Source organism: Myotis yumanensis, unplaced genomic scaffold (assembly GCF_028538775.1).
Source record: "Myotis yumanensis isolate MYYU_CA2020_CCGP unplaced genomic scaffold, mMyoYum1.0.hap1 SCAF_9, whole genome shotgun sequence".
In the NCBI taxonomy this organism is placed as follows: domain Eukaryota; kingdom Metazoa; phylum Chordata; class Mammalia; order Chiroptera; family Vespertilionidae; genus Myotis; species Myotis yumanensis.
The window spans coordinates 23,632,531-23,655,219 of NW_027223760.1; the positions used below are offsets into that span (position 1 = coordinate 23,632,531).

Below are 22,689 nucleotides of genomic sequence, written 5' to 3' on the forward strand. Positions count from 1 at the left end.
CAACCCACCCAAAAACCCCTGTGAGGTAGGGAAGGGAGGTGTTATTAACCCCATTTGACTGAGGAGTAAACTGAGATTTAGAGAGATGAAGTCAATTGCCCCAGCTCTTTTAGACAGGAAGTGAGCACCGGTCTTTGTCTCTAAACCCAGATTTCTCTCAATGGCGCCCACATCCTTATGTGTAAGGAGGATATGGCCCAGGGGAAGTGTGAGTGGATGGGGAGGGAGGAGAGCAAAAAGGAAAGAATTAAGTGAGGAGGGTGGAAAGGAGTGATTTCCTTGGGTCTCTAGTTACTCTTATCTTTCTTTCAAGATGGTGGATTTGACGTTCACAACATGCTGGCCCAGTAAACCTCCGGGGAAGAAAGAAAGCCAAGGGCCTTGTCTTCCTCTTTCCCTCTTTCCTCCCCGCTTTCCAGGAGAGGATTTGCCCAGAAGTGGGAAGGGGCGGCCTTAGCTCTCCGAACGCCAGTGCGTGGCTGGGCTTCCCCAGAGAGAGCCTCACGCCCATTCTCAGCCCGGGTCTGCGGGCCTCTAGGTGCTGCCGGGCCTGAGGCCTGGGCCATGCCCGCGGGCCAGGCAACCCCCTGACGCTCGCCTGGAGGAGGAAGCATGCAGGGCGCCCTGGCAGGAGGCTGGGGCCCTGGGCTCCCCGCAGTGGACAGACGGACGCTCCTGGTCTGCAGCTTTATCCTGGCAGCAGCTTTGGGCCAAATGAATTTCACAGGGTGAGTGGCTGCCCCGTAGCAGAAGGGAGGACTGCCAGGCGCCCAGGGGCTGGGTGTCCCAGTGGGGAGGTGGCCGTCCGCTGGGACCTGGTCAAGGCACCCAGAGTCAGGACTTCGGTTCTCACCCTGAACCCACTTCCAACTCCGCAGTCTCCCACTGCCGTGCTCAAGGGTAGGACACACGGCTGTATTATTGTCCCGCCCCAAACCCAGAATTCTCAATCTGGGGCTCTTGGGTTAAGCTTTTAGGGCTCTAAGAACCCAGGAAATCATACATAATTTTGGGGGTATGTATTATTTTTCTGGGGGAGGGTGCATAGCTTTCCTCAGATTCTTAAAGAAGTTAGTAACCCCCAAAAGACCATACCCCCTACCACAGATGGATGTAGGATTATACTCCTTTAAATAATACAAGCACCAGGTTTGTACACCAGGCCAGTAAAGACAGGATTTCCCAACCTCCCAAAGACCCCGAACGAGAGAGGAAGATACAAGCTTAGAGAGCAGGTCCATTGTCCACGGTCTCAGAGCCAGTCAGGGACGGAGCCAACGCCATCCCAGGCCTCAGACCCTAGAGGTCACGCTGTAGGCTGCTCAGTTCCACCGCCTCCCACTCCCCCAGGAAGACAGGAGGGAGCTCAGTTTCCCCAGAATGCAGAGTGAGGCCGACCTCCCCTTCCCTGTCCCCAAGCTTTTGGGAGAAAGAAGTTTGGGTACCGGGTGTAGACAGACCATGGCCTCGGGACAGCTGTTTGCAGAGCACTTGGGCCACCGTTTGTCCCTGTAACCCCAGTATCCTGTAACCCCACTCCTTTCTCCCTCAGTCCTCTTATTCTTGCGCCTTCCTCCACCCGCCTCATCTCTCCCCCATCTTTCTTTCCCTGTCTGGTCCTTGGGTTCATTATTAGCACGGACGGATTTATTTGGTCCACTGGGTGGTCTGTTCTTGGCAGAGATTGCTGGCCCCAGGATGAAGGACTTGCAGGTTTCCCAGAGCTACACGCCCTTCTGCTCAGTCCTTCAGCCTCCACGTGGCCAGGTGCCCCCCAGCCTGCCTACCAGGCCCCCTCAGCCCGGTGTCTTCTCCACGCCGCCTCCTGCAGGCAGCACAGCCTTCCAGGAACCCCTCTCAGCCGCTCCCTCTGCCCCTCCCGTGTCTTTCCAGGGACCAGGTTCTTCGAATCCTGGCCCAAAATGAGATGCAGCTTTCCCTTCTCAGGGACCTGGAGGGCCTGAAGCCCCAGAAGGTGAGGACTGCTCAGGGCTCGGGGACATGCTCTCCCTTCTCTCACAGTGGCTTGCACCTTTGGCTCCCTGGTTCCCCTCCCCAGCCTCCCCCTCCCCCCGCCCCCTGCCCCAAACCTGCTCTCTCATGGCTCTGCCAAACATCACAGAACTATGGTGGCTCCTCTTCAGGAAAGGCTGGGAGCACTTGCCCAGAAGGCTGGGCAGCTCTTGTTGGCTTTCCCCTCTGTCCTGGATGGGACCGCTGAGGGGACCCTGTGGGGGCCGCTCTGGATCCAGCTAAAATGTCCTGAAGCCACACGGGGTGGGGGGCACATCTGTCTCTGGGTGGGATGCCATGTAGCACGCAGACTGGGCACATCTGTTTGCCAATTGAAAGAACTGGAAGGGCTTTGCTTGGCAAACCTGTGTTTTATTTGGGCTCGTCCCTGTCAGATGAGCATTGGTTTCCAAGAACATTTGTCCTCTGCGAGTATTCCACAATGGAAAACATTTCCGTCAACGACTGTAATAGAAGGACTCTGTTTGAGGGCTGTTGAAACAACCAGCTATTTCTGGATGTGGCCCAGAGCCCTCGTTCCGATTTGTGTGAGTGCCCTTACCAGCCCGCTCTCGTAACGCCTCATAGTAACTCTGTCCATTTTAGAAACTGAAAAATGGACGGAGCATTCGGATGACCTGGGACTCCGGGTGAGGCCTCTCCTACTTCTTTAGGTTTGGGGGCAGCGAGGTCTCTGTCTTCTGACCACGTTCTTGTCCATGTTCATGTTCCAGAGGAGGAGCTGTCTCTCTTGTAGCAACTGCTTTGGGCTCTTGGGGCTTGGGCAACGCTGCAGTGCGAGCCTGGGTGATGAAAGGGCCCCGGCTTAGGGGCAGAAACTCAGTGACCTGGGGATTTTTTTTATTGTTGCGCATCTTTCTGCTCGGCCTTAGGGTTTTCATCAGGGAACGGGCCCTTTTCCTCTCTATACGAGATCACCTGGTTTTCCGGGGCGCCTACAGGGTCGTGTGTAAGGACAGGGGACACAGGCCCCCGTTTTTCTTTCCTTTGTGAACAAGGTGGACTTCTGGCGTGGCCCGGCCAGGCCCAGCCTCCCTGTGGACATGAGAGTTCCTTTCTCTGAACTGAAAGACGTCAAAGATTACCTGGAGTCTCACGGCCTCGCTTACAGCGTCATGATCGAGAACATCCAGGTGAGGGCCCGCCCAGCGCTGCCTTTCTGGTTCGGGCTCAACGTGGAGAAAAAAGACCCAGGGCTAAGGTGGAGAAGGCAGCCGGAGGAAGTAGCTCGGGCTTTTGTGCGGCAGCTCTGGAGGCCCCCCTTGCTTCCTGACTGCTCCTCCGGTCCCCGTGGTGGCCCAGCCAGCCCCAGGGAGTCCCTTCATTCCAGAGGAGCCCAGTGTGAGCCCTGCTGTGGCTTCCCTGCCCCCCTCCACCGCAGGGCTCTCCGTCCGAGGCCCCTCTCCCGGGCAGGATTCTCCCAGGGCCATGGTCGGCAAACCGCGGCTGGCGAGCCACATGCGGCTCTTTGGCCCCTTGAGTGTGGCTCTTCCACAAAATACCACGTGCGGGCGCGCACGTACAGTGTGATTGAAACTTCGTGGCCCATGCGCAGAAGTCGGTTTTCGTCCTGGGCGAGTCTATTTTGAAGAAGTGGCGTTAGAAGAAGTGGGGGGTGTGGGTCGGTCCCGCTACCGGAGACACGGTGCAGGCAGGCCACGGGATAGGATATGCAGGGGGTGGGGGGGGGGGGGGGTGGGGGGGAGCGTACTCGATTGATTCATGCACGAGTTGAGTGAGCCAGTCAGTCAGCAGTCTCGTTGTGCAGTGGCTAGTGCTAGTCGCGTCCGCAAATCGCGCGCGGGTGACAAAAGTAAAGTTTATTAAGTTAATTTTAGGGAACGGTGTGGAGTGAAAGAAGACGTAGTGTCGAGGATTGAGAAAGGTATGTTGAGATGGTTTGGACATACAGAGAGGATGAACGAAAGGAGACAGACGAAACAAGTATACAAGACGAGTGTGGATGGGAGAGTTGGAAGGGGTCGACCTCAGCGAACGTACCTCAATCAGATTGAGGACGTTTTTAGCAAAGGCCAGCTTAGGAGTCCCCTAATTAAGTGAATCACAATGGACCTACCTATATAGTCTAAGTTTAAAAAATTGGGCTCTCAAAAGAAATTTCAGTCGTTGTCCTGTTGATATTTGGCTCTGTTGACTAATGAGTTTGCCGACCACTGTCCCAGGGGCACAGCTTTGGGAGAAGTGGCTGCAGACCGGCCCTTGGATAGGGCAAAGAGAGACTCCATCTTGGGCACCCCTTCTCCCCATGTCCCCCTGGTGGCTGCGCCTTCCAGTGTCTTTTCTGAACCCTATGGAGTTCTATTTCAATTATTTTGATTTCGAGGATGTTCCCAGGGGCCCCTTTCCTCCAGCGACGTGTTGGGCACCTCCGCAGAGGCTGTGGGGTACCTGTAGCATTGTGTCCCCGGAGGTTCGTTCCCAAACACGCGGTGCTGCAGCTAATCTCCTCTCCCCCCGAGTGTGGGAACACAGAGTCTCCTGCGGCGCACACACTTGACACCACATGCCGGGGGATAAACGCATTAGGCGGCATTCCTTTCCCAGGCAAGCACAGGGCCGGGGCACTTAGGTCCATTCAAAGACTTTTATCCTCATCAGGCACATCTGTTTCCCGCTCCACATGTGGGGGGTGGGCTATTTCTCTAATTAAATCCCCACAAACAAAAATGGGGAAACTCCCACGGACAAGAGAGGCCACCACATCAAAAGAAATCGCGCTCCGTTCTCATTGTAGCCCATGCCTGCGTTTTGAAGTTTGCATTTCCCTGCTCCTTCTCCATCCTGGAAACCCCGCAGCATTTGGCAAACAGATATGAAAAGGTCTCTAAAAAGTTCCTGTTGGTTTCTGCACATCAGGAATAGCTCCAGAGGCACCTCTGAGCCCTGCCTCCCTCCCCCTTCCCCCTTTCCCCACCAGCTCCTTTGAAGCTGGTCCATCCTCTCTCTGTCAGCCTGTAACCTCCTCCTGCTGACCCCCTCCCCTCACTGTGGTCCCCAGCTCTGGAGTCCCTGGAGGTGGAGGGTTGGGGGAAATTTTTACTCATTTTCAGTAAAATGCCCTGGACTCTCAGCCCTAACCCAGCCAGGCAGGATTTTCACCAACTCGCTCTGTCTGCAACACATCAAGCTCCGATTGTCAGATGTGAGATCCGGTTTTGGCTTAGAGGGAGCTGGGGTGGGGGAGGCTGCCGTGCCGAGTTGATTTGTGGCGATGAAGGGAAAAGGTGTCCAGGAGGAGGAAAGCTCAGAGGCGCTAACAGGAGGGGAAGGGCTTTGCACCACTCAGGTTTCTGGCCTCCAGTCTGCTGTTCCAGCGATTAACGCAGAGGCCTGATTTCTTGTGTCTTCTGGATCTTCTCAGCCCCAGTTTTTGGCAGTGTTTCCTGCATGGTGGGCCCTCAACAACTGTCTGCTGAATTGCTCTGTTGGTAGGTTCTGGAAGAGCATGCCCAGAGGGACACACACCTCTTCCCCTGAGCCCCACAAGGCCCAGGACCATGCTCCATATCCATCTTTATGCCCCAGAACCTACGCTAGGACCTGCCGCCTAGCTGGGGCTTAATCAATGCTGGCTGAATGAGTCAATGGGAGAAGGAAAGGAAAGAGGGCGAGCTTGCTTGATAGAACTAGGCTTTCACTTTGGCCAGAGGCACTGGAGAGATTTGAAGAGGGACATGTCCCCCCTACCCCGCATCCCCATGGTCAGAGGGATGCTTGAAATAGAAGAGTTGGGTTCATTCATTCAGGTTCATTCATTCAACACACAGATACAGCGGTGTGTACTCTGTGCTGGGTATCGGGCAAGGTGCTGGAAATACAAAGATGAGAACTGGTCTGTATCCAGGGAGCTGAGTGAGGTGGGGGCGGGAGCGGAGGGAGTGAAGCAGTGATTACAATGGAGTGGATGAGTGCACAGAGGGAGTGGAGCAGGTTGCTATGGGAGCGACTACAAGAGGCCCCGCAAGTTGCTCTGAAAAGGCAGTAATTACGGTGTGGCTGAAGAGCAGAGAGGGGGGACTGGGAGGGGAAGGGGGCCCCAGATTGGCGATGAGGCCGGTCCAGATCACAAAGGGCATCCTCTGCGGGGTGAAGAGGTCAAGATTTTATCCCCCAAACGGCGAGGGAGCCCGTGGAGGTCTCTGACATGGTCAGATTTGCATGGAAGAAAAATCCCTCTGACAGTGACAATGTTGAGTTGGGGACAGGAGCAGGGAGGGGGGAAGGGTGGTGAGGAAATTGCAGTGGGCCAGGCAAGAAATTATCTGATGCTGAGTGAGCTCTATTTGCATTTAATTTTTCTTCACCTCCTCGTTGTTGTCAGCCCTTTGGTTGTTGTTGTTGTTTCCTGTAGATGAGTCACCGTGGAAAAGCTTCACTTGAGCAATCAGCTCTGTGGATTTTAATGGCTTTTTTTCTGATTACAAAATTAATAAATATTCATGTTAGGTAATTTGGAAAATAGGGAAAAGCATAAAGGAGACAACAAAAATCACCCATGCTCTGAGCATCTAGAGCAAAACACAATTTAGAGTAAATATTGCTTCACCAGTTCCCTCTCTCAACTGAATCGCTCCCATCAGCTTGCAATACAGAGTTATTTATCCCACCTTAAAAAAAAATCCTCCCTTGATCCGTTTCCCCCACCTCCAGCTATCACCCAGGCTCTCCGCACCGCCTGGGTCGCCCATCTTACCGGCTGCTCCTTTGCAGGGTGGTGTCCTGTTTCCCAGCTTTGTCCTTTGACCTCTTCTCTGTCCCCTCGAGGCCAAGGATCATGGCATTGAATACCATCAGCCTCCTGAATACTCCCATATTCACAGCTCCAGCCAGACTCATATTCCTTCCCTGAACTCCAGACTCACATACCTTGCTGGCATCTCAAACCTCACTGGTCCCAACCGAGCTTCCAAGGCCCCCCCGAAAGCTCTCTGCGGCCTCCCTCAGCTCAGGAAATTCTATTTCAATTGTTGGAGTCATGCTTGACTCCTTTCTCACATCCCATAGCCAATCCATCAGCAAATCCCTATGTTACCACCTAGGCCAACACTCCTTCAGCTGTCTCCTGGATAGTTTTCTAACTGGCCTCCCTGTCCGCACCCTTATCTCCTTATTGTCTAGTCTTTTTTTGTTTGTTTGTTTTTGTTAATTTTCACCAGAGAATATTTTATTCATTGATCTTTTTAGAGAGAGTGGAAGGGAGAGATAGAAAGAGAGAAATATCAATGTCAGAGAGACATCGATTGGTTGCCTCTCCCACTCGTCTGGACCGGGGCCGGCGATGGAGCCTGCAACTGAGGCATGTGCCCTTGACTGGAATTGAACCCTTGACCCTTCAATCTGAGGGCTGACGCTCTAACCACTGAGAAAACTGGCTAGCTAGGGCTTTGTTGCCTGGTCTTAAAACAGCAACCACACAGGTCCTTTAAAAATATTCAAGTCTAATTATATCACTCCTCTGTTTAAAACCCTCAATGACACCCCAACTCAGAGTAAAAGCCAAAGTCCTTAAAATGGCTGTAAGGCTGGATCAGGGTTGGGGAACCTTTTTTGTGCCAAGGGCCATTTGGATATTTATAACATCATTCGAGAGCCAAACGAAATTATCAACTTAAAATTAGCCGGCTTGCCTGGCCAGCGTGGCTCAATGGTTGAGCATCGGGCTATGAACCAGGAGGTCATGGTTCGATTCCTGGTCAGAGCACATGCCCTGGTTGTGGGCTTGATTCCCAGCGTGGGGCCTGCAGGAGGCAGCCAATCAGTGATTCTCTCTCATCATTGATGTTTCTATCTCTCTCTCCCTCTCCCTTCCTCTCTGAAATCAATAAAAATATGTTTTTTAAAAAATTAGCCTGCTAGATTTGGTCAAACATTTAATTAACTCACCCCTAATGCCTTGGTAGGACCAGACCAAATGATTTCTCTGCCTTACATGGCTCACGGGCCAGGTGCGCCGCCCCCCCCCCCACCCCCCCCCACCCCCCCCCCCCCCGTTCTACATGATCTGAGTCCCACACTCTTCACTATTTCCCCCTTGCTCACTCTGCTTCAGACACCCGGACCTCCTTGCTGTACCTCAAACTTGCCTGACCCTTTCCTGACTAGATTCACACCTCAGGGCCTTTGCACATGCTGGTCCTTATAATTGGAATGCTGTTTCTGCAGTTATCTGCCTGGCTTATTCCCTCACTGCTTTCAAAATCTTATTCACATGTCACCCTTTCACCTTATTTTAAAACGCACCCTTCTTCTCCATACTCCCCCAATTCCCTCCCTCCTTCCTCTGCATCATTTCTCTCCTTTTATTATCCTGTGTAATTGACTTATTTATCTTGTTTATTGTCTGTATCCCCTACTAGACTATCTTTAGTGTTCAGTGTGCTCAATAAACACTTGTTTGGAAGAGATTCCAAAGTAGAAATGCTGTCGACTGGGGCGGGGGTGGGGGTGGGGGGCAGCTCTAAAGAGGAGAGGAGGGCCCTAGCTGGTTTGGCTCAGTGGATAGAGCATCGGCCTGTGGACTGAAGGGTCCCAAGTTTGATTCCGGTCAAGGGCATGTACCTTGGTTGCAGGCTCCTCCCCTGGTTTGGGGTGCCTGCAGGCGGCAACCAAGCGAAGTGTTTCTCTCACATTGATGTTTCTCTCTGTCTTTCCCTCTCTCTTTCCCTCTCTTTAAAAATCAATGGAAAAATATCCTCAGGTGAGGCTTTAAAAAATTGATTAAAAATAACAATTAAATAAAGAGAAGAGGAGGACAGGTAGGGATGAGGGCAGGAGAAGGCAAGGGAAGGAGGAGGCCACCAGGGGTAAGGCCCAGAGGGAGGGAGAGGCAGAGTCTGGCTGCACTAGGGGGACATGGACAGAAGGACTAATCCTCGGCGGGAGCAGGTGCTCACTGACTCACACAAGCGACCATTCATGAGCGTGCTCTGCCTTCCCGAGTCCTACACACACCACTCCCCGCGGGAGGAATCCAGACTTCCTGGTCATGCCTGGCAATGATTGCTCTATCACGGAGTCCTGGAGTCACCCCAAGAGCTACTCTTGTTGTCCTGTCATTGTCACGGTCATTGGCACAGCTAGTATTTTCTACATGTTAGGCAATGTGCTAAGCATTTTAGGCGTATTAACCCTTCTAATGTTCATGAGGACATCTGCTGAAGTGTGTGATAACATGACCCCCATGTAATGGAGACACAGAGAAATTAGTCACTTGCCCAAGTCAGGGAGAGCGTCGGGATTTCATCCCAGACAGCTGCTCCAGGCCCGGCACCCTTCGCTCTTGTGCCATCTGCCTCCTCAGAGGTTGTCGTTGTTGTTTGTGTGGTGTTTTAAGCTGCTTTTTGGGCAGTGATGCCATAGTTTAGCCTTGATCTGTCAGGGGGTCCATTCTAACACCCCCAATCTATTACCTCCCCCCCAACCCCCCATAGGCGTGGACTGTAGTTACCACCCACCGTGTAGCTGCTATTGCAAACGTTAGGCCTGGAAGAGCAGGGCAGGGACCTTGAGGAGAGGGACTGCTGTGGTCACAGAGCGGGGTCAGCGCCCCTCTCCCCTGGCTCCCCCCCCCCCCCCCACTGATTCTATGAGCTGTGTCCATTTCCTGTCTGTGGTCTGAGCCCCACTGCCCAGTGAGTTCCCTCCACTGTCAACTTCACTTTTGGGGGCCCTCCGTCTCCTCCCCTCCCTCTTCCTGGAGGTGCTGTTCTTTGCTTAATGCCCCCCATCCTTCCTTACTCCTGTCATAAATTAATTCACACGGAGGTATTACTTTCCCTGTCAGGTTCTGGCTTCCAGGGAGGCAAATGGCTGCCTTCTGAGGTTTCTCTCTCTCTCCCTTTCCTCTCAGAGCAGCCTGACAGGGCTGTAATTAGGCATTCCTGAGCCTGTGGCAAGACTGCATTCTTAGCCCTCCCATCCCCTTCCCTGGGCCCTGTGAGGGGAGCAAACATCTGTGTCTTTTTCGGGCCAGGGTAGATTAATGTTCCTGGAATTGGGGCCCAGCTGAGCATTCCCAGTGTGTGAGCGGTGTCAGATCCATTCACAGGGCTGCGAGGGTATTTGGAAAGATATTTGCAGTTCGGTGCCGACTTCCCATTTGCCTCCAAGCTGTTGTGTGGAACAAAGCACAGCCTGTGGGAGCTGTCTTCCTGTGGGTGTCCCTGGGCTGTGTGGGAAGAGGGGGCCCCTGGTCCTTTCTTTCCAATTTCTCCTTCCTGTCCCGCTCCTTCCCCCACCGCCGGCCTCCACCAGTCCCCAGAAAGTTAGACTTTTTTTTTAACTTATGGATTCTTTAACTTTATTCTGCTGGGGCCCAAGCAGGGACGGATGGGCCCTGAGTCCGGTGAACTGGACAGGCCTGCTCTCTCCCCTGCAGCTGCTCCCACAGCTGGCAGTGCCCGGCTCAGTGCCCGGCACACATGGGTCATGGGGGGCTGCTGAGATGTCCGTTGATTTCCTGGGAAGAAGACAAATTCCTTTTGTTAGGGCTTCCCAGGGTGGTGCTGGTGCCAGCAAGGGTCAGGACCCCTCCCACCACCTCTCACACAACCGGCAGGCCTGCCTTGCCCAGCTGGCACCGTCCTCAGCCCAGCCAGTCCCGCCAGGAAGCACGGCAAGCACAATCGCCTCAAATGTAGTCGGTGCTCAACAAGCAATAAAATGAGCCCCAAACATGGGTTTCCCGTCCTAACCTAACCTGTGAACCTGAGCGAGGTCGTGAGCGAGCCACTGGGGCCACAGTGCCGGGCGCAGCAGGTCCGGGGGAGGGCTCTCTCCAGCCCTGGGCCTGAGGGCTCCGTGGCTGCCACGGTATTTTCACCGCTAGGGCTTTTTTGTTTTTGTTTTAGTATTATTTATTCACGTAGAAGCTCTTACTTATTGGAGTGGGATAAGGATGTTGCCTAAATGCAAAAGCAGAGAAAAGAAAAAAAGTTGCGTCAAATCCTAATTCTTCTATCCTAACAGCCATTGTTAGCGTTTTCATATATTTTTTGGCATTTTAGTGTCTTGCTGTCCTTGGCTCATGATGTCGTTCTCTCATTAATTTAAAAACGCTTTTTAATTGCAAGAATAATAGGATGGACTTTTCACCTGTTGTTTACATTTTACATATTTGTTTGCTCTCTCTGTGTATACACACACACAGACACAAAGGTCTATCTATATACATACATGTATATCTACGTGTGCAGATCTGTATCTCTGTATCTATCTCTATATCATCTATATCCATCTATCTATCATCTATCTATCTATCTATCTATCTATCTATATTTTGTTAATCCTCACCCGAGGATATTTTTCAATTGATTTTTAGGGAGAGTAGAAGGGAAAGACAGAGAGAAACATCGATGTGAGAGAAACACATCCATTGGTTGCCTCCTGCATGAACCCTGACCAGGGCCGGGATGGGGAAGGAGCCTGAAACCAAGGTACGAGCCCTTTACCAAATCGAACCCGGGACCCTTTGGTCCTCAGGCTGATGCGCTATCCACTGAGCCAAACTGGCTAGGGCTATACCTATATTTATATCTATATCTAGATATAATTAAGGGGCAGTGAAGATGGCGAGTGAAAGTCTGTTGGCACTTTAATCATAATGATTTGGACTGGCTTTCTAAACGGCTTGGGCACCAATTGTCTAGGCCACTTCCTGGGGGTAGAGTGGATGTTGTGGGTTGGGGAGCGCTCTGCTCCGCAGTGGTCAGTGTTCATGGCTCAGTGCAGGCCTTAACTCAACCGAACGTTCACAGAGGGCAAAGGTGATGCTGGCAGTAGAACATGGGCATCTTTTCCAAAACACGTCCGTATCCATGATTACATTTTACCCCATGAGATGGGCAAGGCCGGTGTTGCTGTCCCAGTGATCACGCCGAGGAAACGAAGGCTGAGGTCCCACAGCAAGTGAGTAGCAGTGGCAGACTTAGGACACGGCTCTCTGCTCCGTGCCCTGTGCTTGTCTGGGAAATGGCATCGTGAACTCCAGCTTGTCAAGCAGAAGGGTTTCCTAGAAACCCCGCGTCTCCTCTTGTTTCGCAGCTCATGCTCATGGTGGCTCATTCTCCTGTGTTGATGCTGTCCTGTGCGCAGCCACCTGAGGCCGGGCTCGGAAGGGGCATGCCTGTCCCAGCCCACCCCTTCCCTCCCGACATGTGCCCCCGTCACCTAGGTGCTGCTGGACCAGGAGAGAGAGGCCATGGCAAAGTCCCGCCGGCTGGAGCGCAGCACCAGCAGCTTCAGTTACTCCTCTTACCACACCCTGGAGGAGGTAGGTCTGCTACGTCAAGCTCTGGCCTCTGTCTTCCCTTGGGGTCCTCAGGGTCTCCAGCTTCTGGCAGAGGCTAGTGAAGGACTCTGGGGTCTATGGGAGACGGTGAACTGGCAGTTGGAGAGTGTGGAGCAGGCATTGGGTGAAGGTCCGTTAGGTAGGCAGCTTCCGAGATCCAGAAGCCAGGATTCAGATCGAGGGGACCGCGGCTCAACAGTCAGCCCATGGCAGGTCCTGGACCAGAGGGATGGTCTCCTAGGTGGGACACGAAGGCAGGACCCGCCACTGGCCAGCATGGAGCAGGGAGAGGCACCTTCCTATCTAGCTCTGGCTAGGGGTCCAGGGGCCCTGACCTCACCACGACCACTCCTGGTGTTATGTGGCCCCAGCAGTGGGAACTAGAGTGCAGAAAGGGCGGGAAGCCAGGAGTACTGGAGAGCCATTTTGTAGAACATAGTTGCCTTCATAATCGCAGTCACCAACAGTTAGGGCAGGTATGACTGATTGTGCCTTGTCTGTAAAGGAGAATCTGCAAGGAGAGTTCAGAAGACACTAACGCAAGGCACAGCTCCCATTTCCATAGGAAGGGTGTGACATTATTGGCCCACTTTATTACCCTCTTCTTCACTCTTCCCATTTCACAAGGCCTGTAATGGAGGATCCACGTTCTTTCATATATTTGTTAATTCAATGACATGTATTGAAAGACTAAGAGAATGAATTAACATAGCCCATCAGTGTTTACTGATATCAGAGATAAATCACCCTGCTTTCAAGTGGCTTAGAATCCAAAAGGAGCATGGAGGCCCAAAACGACATTGCCAGGTCTATGCGATCTGTCAAATGTAGTGAATGGAAGTAAAAGAAACTTCCATCCTGAGAGAGCCTTGCAGGCCGGCCCTGGGGCACTGAGTAGGGTCAGCTCATGCTGTTCTTCCAGGCAGAGTCTTTGCTCTGCCTGGTGGTGAGCAGCCCGAGAACCCAGGCCCACCACAGCCGTTTGCCTTCAGCCTGGAGGTTGTCTTCTTTTAGTTTTTGATGTGGGTTCGTTCAGATCCTCATGAGAGGTGGGGAAGTAGTAAGGAGGGTGGGATGGGAGAAGGAGACTATGCAGAGAGGTCCTGGGGTTCACCCTCGTCTTGCTTAACTGCCCATCTGATCAACTTCATTCCTTTCAGATATATAGCTGGATCGACAGCTTCGTCACCGAGCATGCGGATCTTGTCTCAAAAATTCAGATTGGCCACAGCTTTGAAAATCGATCCATTCTTGTCCTGAAGGTAAAAGCTAGCAGTGTTGACCGCTAGACTCTACAGTGAGAGCCTCTGGCATAAGATTGAGCTCATGTGGGGTTGTGACAGGATAGGAGGTTGTTATTTATTTATTTTTTAAAATCCTCACCTGAGGATGTGTTCATTGACTTCAGAGAGAGGGGGAAGAGAGAGAGAGAGAGAGAGAGAGAGAGAAAGAGAGAGAGACATCAGTGTGAGAGACAAACATCAATCAGTTGCCTCCCGCATGAGCCCTGATTGGGAATCGAACATGAAACTCTTCGGTGCACAGGACGACACTCCAACGCACTGAACCACACCGGCCAGGGCTGAGTGGAAGTTTTAGGGAAAGAGAAGATGTGTATGCTCCTGTCTTGAGGTGACCCATGAACTTTGGGTTTGCGGTAATCAGGGACCCGCCCTTGTAGGCATGGACAGGTGACAGTGTGGTGGCCTGGCATGTCCTGGGTCAGGAGGTAGGTGGGAGGGTTGCCACGAAGGTGAACTGGCAGCGTGGCAGGCCCCACCCTGGATTTGAGGGATGAGTGTGGGTGAGTCAGCCTTCTTCCTGTTTCCTCAGTTACTTCATCTGATAAATGGGAAGAGAGGTACATACAGCGAGGCCTCATTTACAAATAACTGAGGTCATCTGGCTCACAGGTAGACAGCCCCACAGGTAGACCTGAGTCTCTGGGGGGACCTCCCAGCCCTTCACAAGGACCCTTGGCAACAGAGTTTGAGCAAACGTAGCAGCGCAGTGTCCTTGGTCAGGAAGGAGGCAGGATGGAGTAGAGTGTGGAACCCGCCGGAAAGCATTTCTCAGCACGTGCCCCAAAGGACACTCAGGAGCATGGACCGTGCAGGGCATTTGACATCCAGCCCTCAGAGAAGACAGGCGCTGCTGCTCTCTGCAGTGCCTGGGGGGCTCTTCTGAGGCCAAGTGATCTCACCAAACCTCAGACCTGCCTTTGTCTGTCCCCGAGGTGACTCACCCCAGGGCCTTCCGTGTTCTTTCTTTAGTTGTCAGAAACCTTGCTACTCAAAGTGTGGTCCTCACACCCGCACCTGTGGCCGCAGCATCCGCAGGAGCTTGTTAGAAATGCCCCACTTCAGACCCCTCCCCCCAGACATACCGCATCAGAATGTGCATTTTAGTAAGATGCCCGGGGAGTTCTCGTACCCTTAACGTTGGAGAAGCACCAGAAGTGTCTACGATACTTACAGGCGGGGGCAATTCTGTGCTTCTGGCCGGATCATGGTTCGCCTGTGCTGTCAGGATTCAAGCACGTGTGCACTTCATGGGCTCACGCACAGGAACCTGCACACACAGCCCTCCATCTCGGGCATCTAGGATCACCCCAGATAGTGAGGATACATCCGGGGCCTCCTTCCCGGCAGCCCAGGGACAGCCGTGTAGCTGCCTCCGTTCAAACTTGTATGGGTCCCGGTGCTTTCCCCCAGTTTAGCACCGGCGGTTCTGAGCGCCAGGCCATCTGGATCGACACTGGAATTCACTCCCGGGAGTGGATCACCCATGCCACCGGCATCTGGATTGCCAAGCAGGTCAGCACGGAGGATGGGGGCTGGGGCAGGGGGCGGGGGCTGCTTGACTATTTAAGGGCACCTCCAGATGAAATATTATACTTGGTTTTTTTAAAACTCAGGGTGCTCTCTGTCCTTTGGAGCAGCTGCCAGCTGGTCTTTTGCAGCACAGAGCTCCCATCTAGCCTCTGCCTTTTATTTGCTTAAAACCCAAGCCTTTGCCTCTGGACGAAGGATGTGCCTCATGGCCTGACGTCCTCGCTGCCTGCAGCACTGGCTGTGCAAATGTCCTGCCCCACCTCGGAGGAGAGCCCAGCAGGGCCTTCCGCCCCTCACCCCGTCCCACTCTGTTTTTTTCTTGCAGATTGTCAGTGACCACGGCAAAGATTACGTCCTGACAAGCCTCTTGAACACCATGGACATCTTCCTGGAGATCGTCTCCAACCCTGACGGCTTTGCTTTTACCCACAGCATGGTGAGGGCACCTGGGCGGGAGGGGGTCAGTGGCGCTGGGGGGTGGAGGAAAGGTCGCTTCTGCTTTGGGGAGCTGAGCTGAGGTTCCCTTGGGGCCTGCCTGCCCCTCGGGTTCCTTGCAGAGTCTCACCGAGGAAGGTGGGCCGCTCAGGACTGAAGCCGCAGCCCTTGTCCTCCGACCTCCCGCTTGCACCCTGGCTTTAACCGCAAAGAGTCTGACTGCAGCCTGGGTCCAGCCACATGCCCCCTGCTCCTGCCCCAGCGATTCCTTCACTTTGTCCTCCCTGTCCCACCAGACCCTCCTTCCTAGGCCAGGATGCCAGGGGCTCCCACCCTGGGAATGGGCTCAGTAATGAGGTCATCGTCCTGGGCTTTCTCAGAACCGCTTGTGGCGGAAGAACAAGTCCAACCAACCCGGAATCACCTGCATTGGTGTGGATCTGAACAGGAACTGGAGGTCGGGCTTTGGAGGTAGGGCATCTGCCGGACCTGCGGGCGGGGCCGGAGAAGGACTTGGTCCTTGACGGGTCTCCCACACAGTCAGATTATGGTGCCCTTTGACTTGGGAGGCAATGTAGTTAACTCATGCAAGTGAGTCGTGGCCAGGGACAGGCGAGCGTATGCCTAGGGCTGGCTGTGAGATACGGGGACAGGTTGCACACATGTGGGAAATGTACGCATGTGCTAAGCCCTCATGAGAAACATGGAAGCAGCGTAACTGCAAAGGCCAAATCCGAAATACGCAGAGAAGGGCTTAAGGAGGTACCAGGTCATCTTGCTGGTTGTTTAAAATTCAGAGTTTATGATGCCCCTGAAACGCCTCGAGCCTTTCTTGAAGAGAGCAGGCCACAAGAAAATGCCTCCAAACTCATTTCCTGAGAGCTGCGCCCTGAAATTTGCCCTCTGGGGAGACCGGAACAATACTTCAAACATAGAATAAGCCAATTCCTTATCATCAATACCACTTGAGCCTGTTTTTATTTTTTTATTTTTGACCCAATGACTTTGTAACCCTGAGCTGCTGGCGGGGTTTATCTGCCAGATTGTATGAGTCCAGGGAGGGTGGGCAGCTTCCTCCCGGTTCCCTGGTATTCTTCCTGATTATTCCCTTACCATGCCAGGCGCATGGGGACCGGATGAGGAAACTGAGGCCTCCAGAAAGCCCAGAGACGAGTATGTGGACCTGGGAACCCAGCACTTTAATGGGTGGGAGGCTGGGTCTAGCTAGGACAGTGTCCAGGGGAGAGGTGCGGGTGCCACAGCCCTTGGCCCCAGATGTGGCACCCGCACCATGCTGGGGCGGGGGGGTGGGAGTGGGGGTGGGGGTGGGGTCGGGGTTTGGCTCCACAGGAGACAGTGCCATTGCTGTTAAAAAGCAGATCTAGCCCTAACCGGTTTGGCTCAGTGGATAGAGCGTCGGTCTGCGGACTGAAAGGTCCCAGGTTCGATTCCGGTCAAGGGCATGTACCTTGGTTGCGGGCACATCCCCAGTAGGAGGAGTGCAGGAGGCAGCTGATTGATGTTTCTAACTCTCTATCCCTCTCCCTTCCTCTCTGTAAAAAAAATCAATAAAATGTATTTTAAGAAAAAAGCACAGATCTACAGTTGGGTGGCTAAAGCAAGGAGATAGAACATTCTAGATCCGGATGCCTGCCACTTTGAAAACCTGGCTTCTTTGAGTCGGCTCTCATTGAAAAGTAAGGGCAGCTCTGAAGCATCCAGGGAGAAGCCCCCCAGTCCACACTGCGGGGGTTTCCTGAGATCTGAGGCTGTGTGTGTAACCGCCTGTGTAAGGGAACACAACTGTGTAAAATTGGGCATTTCCACCTCCAAATGGCCGGACACCTGCCCCAAGCAGTCATCCATCCGTCCCTTGGAACCAGCTGAAGTGTGTACCCACAGACCCTGAGATGGACTGGCTAGAAAGACAAATTACTTCTTTAAAAAATGTTTGTTGTTTCACCACAGGAAAAAAAAAATCAATATACACACAATGTAATATATATATATATATATATATATATATATATATATATATATATGAAAATGCCCTGAGGGGACAAAAAGCTCCCATAATCCCACTACTCAAAGATTGCTGCTTTTAATAATTTACCATGTCTTTCCAGAGATTTCCCCTTGCTACAAATTACATTTTTAGAGAAGGAAAAATAAATAGCTAATGAATCCATTAGCAGGTACTTGTGAAACAGGCAGGCGCAGAGGGCTTTGTGAGCGGCAGAGAGAGGCAGGCAGCTAATTCCCATTTGGTCAGGGGAAGATTAGTTTATTCTGCTCAGCTCAAACCAGAACTAATGGCCTGAAGTGTTCCTCCATATTTGGGCAAAGCCACCTGGTCGTTGGCAGGGGAACGGCTTTCCATGCGTGGGCTGCAAATGCAGACAAAGCTCTCAGCCTCCCCCGCTCTGCTCATCTGTTGCTATTTGTCATTCATCAAGTGTAGCAGGTGCAGAAGCTCCTGGGAGACACAAGAATCAGGGCCCCTGTTAGCTGGCGGACTCCAGCCTGGGGCTGCTCCTCACACCCTGGCTCCCTGCAAGCACATCCCTTCCAGCTCAGGTCCCCACCCCAGGTGAGGACCTGAAGACCAAAAGGGGATGCGCTTCCGGTGGCAGAATTGCCTCTGGCCAGGAATAACAGTGTGTCTGGGTTGGTGACTCAGGCAGGAAGATTTTGTTTATGGTTTTATTATTACCTTAATTTAACTGCCGCATAATGAGTAATCTGTAGATCATCCCTCCCACACACACCGCCCTCACCTGCACTCTTGGGGAGGAGCGGTTTGCTTCAGTCTCAGAGCAGCATCTGAACTGGTCCATGGGCCAGCCCCCAGCTCTCCAGCCAGCCCTCTGCCCTGGGGGTCAAAAGAGGTGCTCTGGCACCCGCAGGAGACTCCAGATATTGGAGCAACCCTTGGCCTCTGGACCAGGCTTGTGTGTAGTCATTTCAGGGGGGACGAACGAGAGGAGAAACTGGGATGGTTCTTCCCAAATGTGTTTCTAACCCACAAATCTTGACCAGCCCAGCCCAGCCCTCTACAACATGGCCCTTTGGGAGGGAGGAAAACAAAATAGGAGGGAAAGAGGTGGGGGGCAAAGAATCTAGGAGGAGATGGGGACAAATTCAATTTGTGAACAAAATAGAGGCACAGCTCCTCTTTGCCCTTTCTCCGAATTTAGGTCCCCAAGAAGAAATTTCAAAGACTTGTTGTATCTGTGGTTCCCAGCTTAGCCTCGGGTAACTATGGAGATCTATTCTCTCTTTTCCTGGCCCCTAGTCCGTGTGGCTCCTGGGGCTGTAGCTGTGGTACAGCTTGAGCAGACACTGAATTTGAGCTTTCAATTGACCCAAGCCTTCCCCATGGCAATGGAAGGATGGCAATGAAGGGTCAGCTCAAAGGGGTCATTGCTCGTAGGGGAAGCTGGGGTTGGAGACCTAGAGTTTCCTCTGGAGGCGACTGCTGAGGCAGGCCCACCTCTTTAATGGAACCACAGTCAGGACTTACCCAAAAGACAAACCCAGGGAGCTCCTTACAGGAATTGCTGAGTCGCAGTGTGGTATTAGATTAGGGTGTGCAGCAGTAACAAATACCCCTCCAAATCCCAGTGGCTCAGCACAATAAAAGTTTGTTTTTCATGCACACAAAGTCCAATGTGGGCAGTGACTCTCCTTGGCAGGTCTCTTCCGATGGTGACAGAGGGATCCAGGACACTTCCTCCATCTAGAGCAGTGGTTCTCAACCTTCCTAATGCCGAGACCCTTTACTACAGTTCCTCATGTTGTGGTGACCCCCCATCTCATTGTTACAAATTGAACATAATTAAAGCATAGTGATTAATCACAAAAACAGTATGTAATTATATATGTGTTTTCTGAAGGTCTTAGGCAACCCCTGTGAAAGGGTCGTTCGACACCCAAAGGGGTCGCGACCCACAGGTTGAGAACTGCTGATCTAGAGTTTTTTTGCTTCCAACCACACACCATCAGAAGTGAGTATGAAGAAGTCATGCCTACCCTTAACCGCCTTGAACTAGAAGTGACACATCATTACTGCACACATTGTCATGGTCAGGTGTAGTCACATGGCCTCAACCAAACTGCAAAGGAGGCTGGGAAATGTAGAGAATAGATGGGTATTTTGTGAGCGCTAAGCGTCCTCCTGAAACCGGGGAGTCTGAACCCTTTGGGTGGTTTTGTTTGACTTCCAGGAAATGGTTCTAAGGACAATCCATGCTCAGAGACGTATCACGGGCCCTACCCGCACTCGGAGCCAGAGGTGTCTGCCATTGCAAACTTCATCACCGCCCACGGGAACATCAAGGCTCTGATTTCCATCCACAGCTACTCTCAGATGCTCATGTACCCTTACGGCCACTCACTGGAGCCTATTTCAAACCAGGAGGAGTTGGTGAGATTGGCCACTTAGGGCTTGGGGGAGGCATCTGGCAGACTCCCAGCGGGCGCAGGCCCTCACTCTGAAACAAGGGTCTGGACCAAGTGACCTCTGGCAGGGAGGAGGAGGGAGCTCAGTTTCACGTGTGATCACGTCCAGAGTTGGAGGTTCTGGGTTCCCTTCTCACGAGAGCCACCTACACATGCAACTTCCTGGACTCCCAACTCCCTGCTTCTCAGCAGCTGGTAAGGGTGTGGGGAGCCCCAGCCTCACCCTCTGGATGTCATCCTGCAGTACAATCTTGCCAAGAGAGCAGTGCAGGCCCTGTACGAGGTCCACGGGATCAAGTACCTTTACGGCAGCGTCAGCACCACCCTCTGTGAGTGAGCCTTCCCCTGGCTGCTTCTTCAGGCACCACATCCACCCGGGGCGGGCAGGTGTAGGCTCTGGGCTGTCTGGCGGGCCTGGCTGGTCACGGCAGTGCCATAGGTCTAGCTGGGCCAGAGCTGATTTCCTAACCAGGGAGCTGTTTCTTTACTGCATTCACTAGTGCACAGCTCCCAATGCCTGGCTTTCTGTAGCATTCCTGGAGGGCAAAGATCCCCTGCCTAGCAGTCTTAAGGTTTTCGGGGCAGAGAACGGGCCGGGTGAGCAGGGTGTGGCCCAAGTGAAGGCCTGGGTTGGGAGGCTTGGTGGGTCTGAGGTGGGTTGGGGTTTGGCCTCCAGGCTCACTTTCCTTGGGGCCACACCCTGTTCTTCCATTCGGGGGCATTTCCTTGCCCTTTTGTATCCAGATGTGGCCAGTGGGATCACCGTCGACTGGGCCTATGACAGTGGCATCAAGTACTCCTTCAGCTTTGAGCTCCGGGACACTGGGCGCTACGGCTTCCTGTTACCGGCCACACAGATCATCCCCACAGCCCAGGAGACGTGGATGGCGATTCGGACCATCTTGAAGCACACCCTGAGGCACCCCTACTAGCAGCATGATCGAGGGCAGAGCAGGAGAGGTCATCCTCCTCCCCAAGGCCTGGGGCTCCTCCTGAACCCCAATTTATACACCCCTTCCTGCAAACCCTGCCATGACCCCTTAGAAAATAAACCAAGTTTAACAGGCTTGGTGGCCTCTTGCACTGGCCACCACCCCGTTGGACTCAGCATTGAGGAGGGGGCAGTGACAGCTCGAAAAGCCTCTTCTCTCCCCAGGTGTTCAGGAGGATGCGATCTTGCCTTTTCTTCTCTGGCAATGTTCTCAGGGCCCAGAACAGATAACTCACCCCCTAGGACAGTGATGGTGAACCTATGACAGGCGTGTCAGAGGTGACACGTGAACTCATTTTTTTGGTTGATTTTTCTTTGTTAAATGGCATTTAAATATATAAAATAAATATCAAAAATATACATCTTTGTTTTACTATGGTTGCAAATATCAAAAAATTTCTATATGTGACACGGCACCAGAGTTAAGTTAGGGTTTTTCAAAATGCTGACACGCCGAGCTCAAAGGGTTCGCCATCACTGCCCTAGGAGCTGCTAACAGACACATTGTCCTCTTAGTGGTATTTACATCTCAAGATGACCCCGGAGGGGACAATGTTTGATCTAAGAGTGGATCTCCAGTGCTGGCATTTCCAGGATCTTGGGGGAGAGGTGGGCACAGAGAGGCAGCCTTCTTCTCTTCCTGCTTCACTGCCCGTGCTGGTTAGGGGCAGGGGCATATTTCAGAGGCCCCACTCAGAAGATCCCACTCACCCCGTAAGATCCCACTCACCCGGTAAATGAAACTGAGCGAGTCACTGGTGTGACCTGCTCCTCCTGGGCGCCCTCATAGGCTTCCCTAGTCTCGGAAACACAGAGTGAGAGCCTATCAGAGCCAGCACAGCAAAGCACTGCACATTCAGGGAGAAGTCCCTTCTCCTCCTCTTCCCCGTATCATCATGGTGGTCATGCACTTAGCAGTTAGTTCAGGCCAGGCCACGTGCTCAGTAAACACTTTATTAAGGGAGAGAAAGGGGTATAGACAAAATATCACCCCTTACTCTCCCCCATCCTCAGGCTTCCTTATACCTTTTTATTTCCCTGCCACCACCCCTGGGGAGCAGAGTAATGGGTCTATGTGCCCTGCCTTCAGGTAAGGGCAGGTACCCCCAAGAAGCAAGAGGCCAGCTGGAGAGCTGAATGGATTTGGGTAAATCTGGAGCAGAAAGCAAGACTTTTTATTCATAAGGGCCAGACTTTTGTTCTTGTTGTAAAAGAAAAGGATTGTGGGTATCCCTGGGTTGGCCCCTGCAGGATGCAGAACACAGGGTTTTACTATAAATCACCGACAAGGAAGAAAGCGGGGTGAAATCAGGACAAGTCCCCCTTTTCATCCAACCTGTCAAAGAACAGAGGTTGGACCAGTTAATGGAAGGAGGAGATCAGTGGTGGTTAACACTATAGGTCAGGCCCATTCCAACACGGCCCGTGAGCGGTAGCTAAATAATTGTTGAGCAAGGGGTCTGGGCAAATGAATAGAGCCAGGGATTTGGCTAGGGACACCTCAGTGGCACAGCTGTGGAGAGCTCTGAGCAAATAAACGAGAAGGGTCCAGGTAAGGAGGCCCAGGTAGAGGCAGGAAGGCCAAGCTCCGGGGAGAGGCCGGAGCCCAGGTCCAGAGGTGCCAG

The 22,689-nt window shown here is 52.8% G+C and overlaps 1 protein-coding gene across 2 annotated transcripts; it reads left to right on the top strand.

The window, feature by feature from the left end:
• The first annotated feature begins 612 nt into the window (after nucleotides 1-612).
• Nucleotides 613-21,005, top strand: CPA5 (carboxypeptidase A5). 2 transcript variants are annotated; one of them, XM_070425043.1, is made up of 11 exons: nucleotides 613-728; nucleotides 1,894-1,975; nucleotides 3,033-3,167; nucleotides 12,227-12,325; nucleotides 13,504-13,605; nucleotides 15,058-15,159; nucleotides 15,503-15,613; nucleotides 15,993-16,083; nucleotides 19,839-20,038; nucleotides 20,318-20,402; nucleotides 20,818-21,005. In XM_070425043.1, the coding sequence occupies exons 1-11, from the start codon at nucleotides 613-615 to the stop codon at nucleotides 21,003-21,005; spliced, it is 1,311 nt and encodes a 436-aa protein (XP_070281144.1). The 2 variants fall into 2 exon arrangements, with proteins under 2 accessions (XP_070281144.1, XP_070281145.1); XM_070425044.1 differs by lacking the exon at nucleotides 20,318-20,402 and having other exon boundaries at nucleotides 715-728; nucleotides 20,818-20,979.
• The last annotated feature ends 1,684 nt before the right edge of the window (nucleotides 21,006-22,689 follow it).